This window comes from Balaenoptera ricei, chromosome 12 (genome assembly GCF_028023285.1).
Source record: "Balaenoptera ricei isolate mBalRic1 chromosome 12, mBalRic1.hap2, whole genome shotgun sequence".
NCBI classification, from domain to species: Eukaryota; Metazoa; Chordata; class Mammalia; order Artiodactyla; family Balaenopteridae; genus Balaenoptera; species Balaenoptera ricei.
The window spans coordinates 57413063-57425689 of NC_082650.1; the positions used below are offsets into that span (position 1 = coordinate 57413063).

The 12627-nt window shown below is 31.9% G+C and overlaps 1 protein-coding gene across 6 annotated transcripts in view; it reads right to left on the reverse strand.

Moving 5' to 3' along the window:
- Positions 1-12627, reverse strand: part of GRIK2 (glutamate ionotropic receptor kainate type subunit 2) — a 640311-nt gene that overhangs the window by 6857 nt on the left and 620827 nt on the right. For all 6 annotated transcript variants that reach the window (XM_059942024.1, XM_059942025.1, XM_059942026.1 and 3 more), the window contains one exon: positions 6833-7083. In XM_059942024.1, the coding sequence (XP_059798007.1) occupies positions 6833-7083 (251 nt within the window). The remainder of the gene's footprint in view (positions 1-6832; positions 7084-12627) is intronic.

Here is a 12627-nt window from a genome sequence, read left to right on the forward strand (position 1 = left end):
GAAAATCAGCTACAATCTTATTTTAAAACATTATTTATGGGCATAAAAAGAGGATGAGTTATCATAAATGAATGACTTAAAAATCCTTTTGCTGATTTGCAACTACTTGCAACTACTTAGTGAGTAAAATGAAGAGTAGCATCTCATTTTGAAGTATGATTTTATATTTATATGTAAAATCATTTTTAAGACCCATCCAGTTAGTCCCTATGTAGGTTATTAGTGGACGTTGAGAGATACTCTGCTCTCAGAGAAAGGCAGTAACATAAAAACAATACAAAATGCACTATTTTTCCAAAGTTTATTTGCAACTTTTAACTTCTAAATATTGGCATGCTTCATAGCTAAATTTTATTATATTAAAAATGTACTCAGAACTTTAACTTCTGAACAGCTAAATGCAGTTAAAATTCCATACATTAAATTAAAATTCCATATATTAAATTAAAATCCCATATATGAAAAGCACAAATATACTGTGGTTTGTAAATAGGCATTATTTGGAAAATGTAAATATTGGAATAAAATCTTTACTGATGATTTATGACAATGTTTGCATTCCTATATCTTATCCAATAAATGATTTCTTTTACAAAGCATTACTCCTGTTAGAACTAATTCTTCAGCATTCTGGAAGCAATTTCTGCATAAGGATCTGTGAACAACTTCTTTTCATTCTTCTGGTTCCAGGAAATACAGATTCAGCCAGCTTTGAAAAGGGTTTTCCTTGTGAATAACCTTTCACCCAGAATCTCTAGTCTTGCAGGTTTGTTTTTTTTTTTAACACCTTTATTGGAATATAATTGCTTTACAATGGTGTGTTAGTTTCTGCTTTATAACAAAGTGAATCAGCTATACGTATACATATATCCCCATATCCCATCCCTCTTGCATCTCCCTCCCACCCTCCCTATCCCACCCCTCTAAGTGGTCACAAAGCACCGAGCTGATCTCCCTGTGCTATGTGGCTGCTTCCCACTAGCTATCTATTTTACATTTGGTAGTGTATATGTGTCCATATCACTCTCTCACTTCGTCCCAGCTTACCCTTCCCCCTCCCCATGTCCTCAAGTCCATTCTCTACGTCTGCGTCTTTATTCCTGTCCTGCTCCTACATTCATCAGAACCTTTTTTTTTTTTTTAGAGTCCATATATAAGTGTCCATCGACAAATGAACGGATAAAGAAGATGTGGCACATATATACAGTGGAATATTACTCAGCCATAAAAAGAAACGAAATTGAGTTATTTGTAGTGAGGTGGATGGACCTAGAGTCTGTCATACAGGGTGAAGTAAGTCTTGCAGGTTTAAACTAAGCCACTCTGATTTTCTTCTTATTCCTCAGATTGCATTGTTTCATTTATTTGTTCCTCTACTGTGAGTTACAACTGCCTTTTACATTTGTTATTCAACTGTACACTGAAGAATATTCTATGTGTCCTCAAATTTTTTTTTTAGTTTTCAGTGATGGGAAGTTATTGTATTATTTAGAGATTATCTTCGATAAGATTCACCAGTGTTCTATAATACAAACAACTATGTAGACTACAATGAACTATATCCTGAAAAACAGCCATACTAAGTAGTTCTTAAAATGTACTTCAATCATCTTAGAGGGAGGTTAGAACAAAAAATATGTATCCAAGACAGGACACATAGCTTAGAAATTCAATATCTGAGCAATAATTTTTATATTTTTATTTCTCAGACATATTTACTACATTTTGTTTACACTTAAGTAATAAGAAAGGGAATATTTTGTCATTAAGTTTTTCATATCAAGAAACTCAAAGATTCATGTTCAACCTGATGTTCAATAAGAAACAATTTGTACAGGCAAATTCATTTTCAATTACATGGAAAAGAAAGTATTTCTATATACATATCAGATAAAAACAAAAGATCCAACTATGTAAATTATATTGCTACTTTTGCTGGAAATCAAGAGGGCAGAATTATTTATACCTTTTAAAAGAAGACATATTCAAATATGTAAGAAATGATGAATAATTCCAAAAAATTAATAAACCATAATTATGTCATAAAATATTTTTATAAAAATTAAGATTATTACAATCATTTATAACTCATGCATACAAAACCAATGTATAATCATAAAGATGATATATTTCCAGAGAAAATAAAATTCTATATATTAAGCAGCTTTTTTTCAGTTATAAGTAAGATTTAGAAGGTGAACACAGGACCTTTCAAACAAATCCATGTAACCTGAAATGCTCTAATTGCCTAAAATGTACAGCAGTTTCTTGGATTGCTTACTGAATAAACCTTAAGTAGTAATATTTTTAAAACCAGGGAAAAGTTAAGGCAAAAAGAAAATCAATTAGAAAATGCACATGTTTGTTGGATACTTTTTCAGATACATTCAGAAAAGAAAAGCATTTTGAGTATCTTTCCAAATGGTCAGGTTATACTGTGAAAACTATCAAAAAATAAATACCTATTTAGTTTACAAGTCTGAATAAATGAAAAGCAATATATCCTTGATGCATTAATATTTGCATCAAAATTAAAACCATTAAGTATTTTAAAAATTGTAATACACCATCTTGTGGTTATTGGAAAGTAATGCAATTTACAATTTTGGGATTTTTATAAGGTCTACGTATTTCAGCATTATCTTCTGTTTTCAGTTTTAACCTACCCTCATTTAAAAATATTACATTCTTATACTACTCTTAGTTATCAAAAAACTTGGAAATATAACAACATTATAGTCATTAAGACCTATTTGTTCCATTAATATCTTACAAAATATGTGCTATGAGACATTTTATTTTCATCTTTAAATAATAATAATAATTATCACTAATTTTATCATCATCATCATCATTGGAGGTAAGACTTGACATGGTAATATATTAGTTATTCATAAATTTTAAACAAAAACCTCATTTTCAACTAGACTGTGTGTATATTTTATCTGCCTGCCTATTCAGATAAAAATAGAAAATTTAATTTGCTCTTTTACAAAATACTAGAATATTATAAATTAAAGAAAGAAAAAAGAAAATGGAGAAAGAGAATGGAAAAGAGATGATAAAGTATTTTGGGGCTGGAATCGTGAATAATAAATCCTGCTTACCTCCAACGCGTAAATACAATTCATTTCATGTTTGGTTCTCAATAAATAATTGTTGAGTAAATGAATAATTTTAGAAATGTTTACTTTGTTTTTAAAATCTAAAAAATTTCAGTTAAAGACACAATTATAAGTATAAGCTGTGAATTTCTGTATGTTTTCATGCAGATCTTATAATAAAATCTAGGAATATTTCACAGGTAATTTTAATAAATTAAGTAAGGTATTAAACAAACCATATAGCCCAACAAAATAAAATCTTTTTCTCAGGAAAAATGAAAGAGAATTGAGCCCAAGAACCTAATTTATCACAATAAATAAAATGGATCATTTCTAATAAACCCATTATTATTTACTTTATAAACATAGTTCTTTTGAATTGTACGGAAAAATAGTTCTCTTTGATTCTTTATGATAGACTTTTCTAAATAAGTTACTGGAATCAACTTCATTATTTAATAGATAGAGAGAGAGAGAAAAAGAGAGAAAAGGAAGGAAGGGAGGAAGGGAAAGAAAGAAAGAAAGAAAAGAAAGAAAGAAAGAAAGAAAGAAAGAAAGAAAGAAAGAAAGGAAGGAAGGAAGGAAGGAAGGAAGAAGAAAGAAGGAAGGAAGGAAAGAACGAAAGAAAGAAGGAAGGAAGGATAGAACAAAAGAAAGAAGGAAGGAAAGAAAGAAAGAAAGGGAAAGAAAGAGGGAGGGAGGGGACGAGGGTGAAAGGAAGAAAGAAGGAAAGAAAGATCTTATGCCAACAGACACTGTCTGAGACCTTGGCGATACAAGTCAAAATTACTTTCTTAAAGGAAGTAAGAGTCTAATAGGGAGAGAGGCACCCACACACAAATGAACTTATCTACAAAACAGAAATAGAGTTACTGATGTAGAAAACAAACTTATGGTTACCAGGGGTAAGGAGGGGGAGGGATAAATTGGGAGACTGGGATTGACATATACACACTACTATATATAAAATGGATAACTAATAAGGACCTACTGTATAGCACAGGGAACTCTACTCAATACTCTGTAATGGCCTATATGGGAAAAGATCTAAAAAAGAGTGGACATATGTATATGTATAACTGATTCACTTTGCCGTACACCTGAAACTAATAGAACATTGTAAATCAACTATACTCCAATACAATTTTTTAAAAAATAAAAATAATTAAAAAGAAATTAAATTTAAAAAGGAAATCAACAAATATGAATAAAAGAGTGTGCTAAGGGAGAATGGAGATGTGCAAATGCTTCCAGAGAAAAGGATGGATGTTGTTTGAAATGGACAAGACACATTCCCAACTTTCTCAAAGGGGGAGCAAATGTTTTTGGAATGATGATAGTTTCTGAAATCAGCTAAGTCTAACAAAAATGAGATATACAGGTCAGGTCATATATTTTTCATTGGAATAGAAAATAAAAACCTAACACCACCTTGTGGAAATAGCGTGCCCCGTATCCAGATTCATCATACCTATTGATTAGGTAAAGCTTTCTTGGCAAGTTGATGCCTAGTCTTGAATGCCTAATCTAAAATGACTAGTGGGAGTTTGCCAGGTAGAAAAATGGACAGAGGTTGCTCAGGTCAAATGGGAAGAGGATTTTAAAAAGCTGGCTGACCTTGGAAAATTGGAAGTAATTTATTGTGGTTAGAGTACAGGTGCAAACTGGGGAGAAGCAGAAGATAAAACTACAGTGGTGGACAGAGATAGATCCTGAAGTGCCTCCTCTGCTTAGCTAGAGAATCTGAATTTCATTATGGAAGCTTTGTGGAGACAGTGTGACAACATCGGCGAATGTGACTAAGAATGCTCATGTCATATCAACACAGTTGTTTCTTTCCAATATAACAGTTTATCTGTTTCAGCACCAAAAGGTACATTGACTTCCTTTTTCTAATGTTTTAGAAGGTCATAGAAGTCCATAGATATTGAGAGCTAGCTGGTCGATGTGTGAAAAATTCAGCTAAACTAGTTATTTATAATAAAAGTAAAGGTGATTTTTCAAAAGTAAATTCCCGTCCTTTAAAAAAAACCAGAATGCTTATAAAATAATTGTGCGTAGAGACATGGCCCAGGTAAATCATATGAACAGGATACAGAGAGAAAAGGGCGACAGACTGCATAATGTTGTCAAGAGATTAATGTATGTGTTTTATTTCAATACTGAGCTGTAAGTGAAAGAAAACCACTACATATGGATGATTTGAGGTTCTAACTAGACAACCTAAATTTCTTCTATTATTTTTGGACTCATTTTAAGCATTAACTTACCAAATATCACACTTCTTGATAAATTATAGTAAAAATAAAAATTGAAGAGTTAATAATTTTCATCTCTGATTAGTTCTTTGGATTTGATTCCAAAACTCATTTTGACATTGTAATAAGGGTCATAACATAAAAAGTGTACTTAGACTTAATTTTCAGTCGCACCAGTGCAAAAGATATTTGATTTAGCAAGTCAGCAGATATAGCCATCCTGAATATTGTGGGAAAATAAATCATATAACTGTCCAAATTTTTCAAACCTTTGAATTGGTTATTTTACTTATAGACAGAATGGGGCTATCAAAATAGTCATTTATAAAAACATTATTTCTAGGAATTAAGTCCTGTAGTCAAGTAAAAATGTAGGAATGTTGTATCCTTGATTTCAGAAAGGATAATTAATTATATCATAAATTATTAAAGATGAAGGAATATATCATATTTCTACTCTTTATATTTACCAATAAAAGTTCATAAACCTTTCAATTATTTAACAGAATATAATCTCACTCTGATGCAGGGTCTAAAATTTAAGTTCTAAAAAACATTTTTAATTAAAAACAAAAGATGATTAAATTCTAAAAGACTAAGTAAAGTTCCAGAAGGCTTAAAAATGCTAAAGCAGCATTTTACGTCCAGAGTCATAAAGTTATATTAAAAAGTATCATGTATCATCTGAAAGATTTATCTATAAATATTCATCTTTGTATTGATAGAACTAAGGGAATTATAGCACTAGAAATATATAATCTGAAGCAGGTTCACAACCTTTTTTAAGAATAGAATATAAAGTCATTTATACAAAAGACTAAATATATTAAAATACTAAGAAAAATTGCAATAGTCTCAATATTTTTGAGATTTATATATATTCTTCCAAAGACTCAGGTGCAAGGCAATACAGGATGCATTAAGAATAACATTAAGTGGCAAAGAAGAAACCACAATAGTCTCACATATTCATTAATGTAGAAAATTAATTAAAATTTCCACAATGCACATACAGATTTTTCCAAATTAAAAATTATTGGACCAAAAATCTTCAAATAAAAATTTCATTTACTCTCTAACTTGAAACTGTTAATGAGTATCGTATCTTAAAGAACTTTTTATCTGCAGAGAAATTTTTTCTTTATATCACAGTTTCTGAGTTTTGCTTCCTTCATTAATTATATTCCCTTAATAAACTAACCACAGTGAACTTCGAGCAGCAAAATTTCTCCATTTTCAGACTTCAGTAAGACGAAAAATAGTTACTGGTCCTGAAGTTGGCTTCAATTTAAAATATTACATTTTAATTAAAAATTACGAAGGTGATCCTGAGTTCTATGAACCTTTGTTATATAATGAGTGGCAGAAGACCATTAACACAGTTCTAAGTATTTCCCTTGGTTGGAAAGATTAAAAAGTTCGTTTTATTATAAGAAAGATTGTTTTAAGTTGTAAAAAAGTGACATTTACCTTTTCCAATTGAGCGTTTTTTTTGGATTTGTACAAAAACTCTCCCACTGCCACAAAAACTGAGAGCACCAAGCCGGCTGCAAGAACAATGAAGATGCCACCAATATTTTGAACCCCCAGGGCACTGGCCTCTTTGCTCTCCTCCTCTGGACACCCATTGCCCCTCCACCACTTCTCCTTCATCATGTGCAGCTTGCCTTCCTCTTGCAGCTGAAGAATTGCTATGGTGATTTTGTCTCTATATGGAGAACCTAAGAAAAGAGAGGGTTCGTTAATGCTTTCCAGGAACCCAAAATTTCATAATTAAAGGTTACATGATGAGAGAACAGAGCTCTTTCCAAATGCTCCAAAGTATGCCAGTATTTATTTTCAGTAGCAAAAAACAACTGGAAAATGGCAGAAAATAGAAGTTTAATGAAATAAATAGGGCAGGTGGCCTTTCTGATTTTGAAGGGTAAAAGATACATTTTGTTTTGAAAGAGGAAAATATCTCTCTCTTAAAGGCAGGCTCAACTCACACCATTGGAAAAATAATAAAACGGTAAGTAGAAATCTACAAAAGGAAATGGATAGAGGGCAAGGATATTTAGTTAATGTCTAGTAATCATTCAACACTGAAAACAGAGCATTGATAAAAGAGTAACCTCGATTTTTAGGAAAGTTGTGCAAAAAATGGTGCTTCCCATGATTAAGTGCAATAATTTAAAGTGATCATGATTAACAAGCTCTATTCAGGGGTGGCTAATACTTGCAGATAAATAATCACTCATATTTGTTATTTGATACAAATAAGAGAAGTAACAGGTTTGTACAAACTTGGGTCATTCAAAAACCATCATGGCAACGCATTGTAAGATTTTTTGGTTGTTTATTTACCGTTTTACACTTTGGAAAGATTCTTTTCAGTGGAGGCAACAATGTAAGTGAAATTTATAGTATTTATGCTGATGGGGGTAGATATTCATCTGTATTAGCTATTATATGATAAGTAATAACTTTTCTAATTGGTTGCCCAGAAGCATGGAATAATACTGAACTATATGCATCTTTCAACATCTGTCCCAAGGGATTGGTCTTATTGCTTTTTCCCACCCAGAAAATAGCCTGTTTCTAAAGTTTAATCTTCCTTCCTAAAACACTATACTGCACATTCCATTTTTCTGCACAGATTCATCCATAAGTGTTTTTCCGCTTGTAGAAAAACACTAATTTCAGCTCATATTCTATGTTGTCTGTGATTTTGTTTTGATTTAAATATAACTACATTTGCACCTAAAGATATATTTTTGCTAACAGCAATTAAAAATCTTATGAGGAAACTATTCTGCTTCATAAGGGACAGCACTATATATCTTCTTTTTACTTCATTAATATAACAGGACTAATTCAGTATTGCTCTTTTAGCAAGAGTAGGCAAACTAAAAAGCAGAAATACAAAGAAAAATCAAAAAAAGTTAGTAGCTTATGGAAAAAGTTGGAGGACTGAAGATCTACCAAATCCAGGTGAAGAGCTGTTTCTTTAACATAATCTTCAGTCTATGCAGAAGTAATGTTTATATGGCTTCTATACATTTTTTCACAGCTTTTCTTAAAGGGGAATTATCCATTCCTATAATTAGAACTTAAATATTTTATTTTTATTGTGCAACAACTCCTAATTATAGCAGGGGAATTTCTGCTTCTCAGTTTCCTTCCTATATTCTCTTCCAAATACTACTCTGATGAAAATGTTCAGTTTAAATTCCGCCCCTTAGCCACTTCAGATTTCAATGGATTAGCCTAGCCCATATTACTTTCTACCTTGGTCACTCACTGGACACTCAGGCTAGGTCACCTAGTATTACTATTATTTACCTTTCAAGATGTGATCTACTTTCCTAAGTAGACTGTAAACCCTTTGGAATACAGGATATCTATCTATTCCCCTTTCTTTTCTTTCTTTCTTTCTTTCTTTCTTTCTTTCTTTCTTTCTTTCTTTCTTTCTTTCTTTCTTTCTTTCTTTCTCTCTTTCTTTTTCTTCCTTCCTTCCTTCTTTCCTTTCTTTCATTCTTTCATCCCTTCTTCCTTTCTATCCATCTATCATCTCTCTATATCTATCATCTATCTTAATTTTCAAACTGCTCTCAACCAATGTTTCATATTATGAGGAGCATTATATCTGATTGAGGCAGTCTTGACAAAATATAAGAGTGACAGTGGGGTGTCTTTGGTCTCCTCTGATATGTATTTAAAAACCATAAATAAAGGTCATCTTGTTTGACTATCCAGTTTTCATTAAATCACTACAACTAGCCTAGCAGCAGCTTCAAAGTCACATTTACTCTGAATTACCGTTCTGATTAACCATGTATATTCCCTGCAAAATAAACATTTGATTGAGGAAAAGAAAATCATTTTAAGAAGATCTGTAGTTTATCAAATATATCCTTCAATTAGAAACATAGTATCTGAAACAAATTTTATACTGATAGTACTTATGAAAATGACCACAGGTGACAAATATAAAAACGTGGCCTGGAAGTATAATTATAAGCAAATGTTGGGGGGAAAGTGACATGAAAAGTAGACTTTGAAATATGAAAATTTCTTGATCTACCTAAGCAATATTTTGAGCCAGGTCATTTCTCATCCTGAGCAAAATTAAAAGAATATTATTTATTGCCAACTCACCAAACCCACCGAATTGCTTTAGTATGTTTATTCAATATCTTCAGACACCATATTCTCTACTTCATCCTCAAAATAAGGCACAGACAAACAAAAGCAACCCACTGTTCAACAAATGATGGAAACATCTTGATTTCTTGCTGGTTGAGCTTCCTATTTCCAGCACTTATTGTAAATATGAAAATGTCCTATTGCTAGCAAACCTCCTCACACTTATTTTCCAGTGTAAACATAATAATATGTAAATAGAATTTGGTTTGAATCAAAGCTACAAAATTAATACACCTCATTTTGAGGTTTTTAACAGGGTGAAATAATATAGATAATATAATCAATGACACTAAATCATTGCCATGCTTTATTTGTCATTCTGTCATTGATTCATTTTAAAAAACAATAATTCAATAATGAATGATTACTTCTTTGGTACTTCATTTGATGGTCCTTGGGACGCATTCCTAGCAGGTACTAGTTAAAGTCAAAAGTGGTTTGAAACTTTAACTATTTGAAAAATCTCAAGGACATATTGAGATCAAAGAATAAAAGTATCTTTTATCTTCTCTGTGACATGAATAGCCATGCACTTAGCTCTAATGAAGTGAACAGACATTAGTTAGATAGATAGAGTCTAACTTTTGCCCAAGTATGAACCCAGCTTCAAACCATATGCTGGCAAGCCAAGAACTATGAGGGCATTGAGTGGCACCTGGGAGAAGCTAGGGTTAACGCACCATAAGGTTGCCTCCAAGGAAGATGAGTATTTTTGCAAGAGGACCCTAACTTTGATTAGAAAACGACTGAGGAAATTGTAAACATGTCTATTATAACATATACTGTTGCACCTAAAAGTCAATCCTCAAATGCTTAAGGGGACAAATAGGTAACCATAAATGGGTGAAGAAACAAGTTAGACAAAAGTATCTGAAAAATTACAACATCCAATGTGAAAAGATAATTTTCAGTTCCAGTTTTATCAAAAATCTGTGAGAATTTCAACACAGGTTACCAGACATTTTAACTTTAATTATATCCCAGGAAATATTTTGTCTAAAATTTTCTACATTAAAATTTTCTCAAATAAATTACTTTTAAAAAACATCATGCAGGATAAGGCAAACACCTCTTAAAACTGAATTTAGCTCTTTGATTTTCACTATGCAATCTCTGGGTTTTGTTTCATTTGTATTCTTGCTCACAATGGGACTTTCTTTGGTTGTTTAAACACATGCTCCATACTAACAGTAAGGAACGATTATGTTTTAAAAACGGTCTTTTTTTCAAGTTGCAGAAAGATCCCATTTACCAGATAAAAAAGGTTCTCCCTTACATGAAAGAGAGAAAGAGGGAGAGAGAGAAAGGAAGGGAGGAAGGAAGGAAGAAAGAAAGAGAGAGAGAGGGAGGGAGGGAGGGAGAAAACAGGGACAAAAGAAAGACATATGATTACTACATAGTGAAGTCCCTTGATGTATCAGATGCATAAGACGTGGGGCTCAGAAGAACACTTGAAGGAGGCATAAAGGAAGTTTCGAGTGATATACAGCAGCAGTATATGTGTGGGCATAAATAAAACCTACAAATGCACCTATTCAGAATTTCCTCGATAAAAAAATTAGTCTCCAAATGTCCCTAAATGTTAAATTTTACATAAATCAAAGAATTTTACATAGATCAAAGAATTTTACAAAAAATTATAATTTCATTAACATTCCTCCCAACAAATTGACTAAAAGCTCCTTAGGAAAATAAACTGTGATTTGTTATAAACGATTAATACAAATCTCACCAAGTAGTTCAGAGCCAACTTGCTGGGTTTATTAAATTGAATTGATTCCCGCCTCTCTTCCTTACTTTCTTCCCTCCTTCCTCTTCCCTACCTTCCTTGTTACCTTTCCTTCCTTTTTTTCATACATTCTCTTTTTGTTTCCTTTCCTTCTTTTCCTTCCCTTCCTCTCCCCCTCCCTTTTCTTTTCCCTCCCTCCTCTCCCACCTCCCCTCCCTCCTTCCCTTCCTTTCTGTCATTTGATGTTTCTTACTTATAGAATGGAATACACACATTGTTATACATACTTGGTTCTAAAGTCTAAATCTACTACACATAGTTTATTCATTTGCTCATTTGATTGTCCTTTTCATGCTCTTTACAAACACACCAATTTAAGTATGTACCAAACATTTTCCTTATCCTATTCAGTACATCTAGATAATATAGAAATGATAAAGGAAATGGAGTTAGCATTACATTTAATTCTTGAGGAGGCTCAGTGACTGATAAATAGCTTTTCTTTAAAGGTTGCACAACAAGTCTAATACTTACCATGCTTTAGTGAAATATTCTAAAATCACATTATCCATACACATACTGGAGATATCCCATCCATACTGCCAAAAGTTTCCTTACTTTCAAATCAAGCTTCTGCATGCTTTAATCAATTACAAAGGTCAGAAAAAAATCACTCTTGCTTTCTATAAATATCTCTTTCTGAAACTCATTATACCAATATTTCCTAAACTGGATTTTCCCCACACACTTCTCTTTTTGGGAAATGTACTTCTGTGTTTCACTTTTAAAGAATTCATTGGTCAGATAAGCTTGAAGAATACTCCATAACAAATATATCTTTTGTAAATTCACATTATACGTTAACAAAATAAAAGGTTTCCATCTCTCCATCAAAGGAAAAAGTTAAAAAAATATTTTAAATGATTAAATTTATTTTTAGTGGAAGAATTTTTTCCTTCATATCTATTAATGTCCCCGTCAATTATTTTATTTTAACCTCAACTTGAAAAACACTGCCTTAGATAACAATAATTACTACTCTTACTACATCAGCTCTCTCTGTCAAAAACAAGTTGTTTCTTGTTAGATCTTCTGCTTGTCCCTGCCTAGCTTTGAATTTACACATTATCACAGCACTACTGATCAAGTAGCATATTTTTTGTATGTTCTTTTTCATCTATTAGCTCCATATGTTTCATGAGCATCAGCTCATAAGAATTCAGATCACAATACTTACTTTAAGATGTGTCTTCTTTTAAGTCTCTTTACAAAATACTTTTGGGGGACAAAAGTTACAAGAGTTATTTAAACATATTTGTATATCAAAACTGATGAAACCAATTTTGGG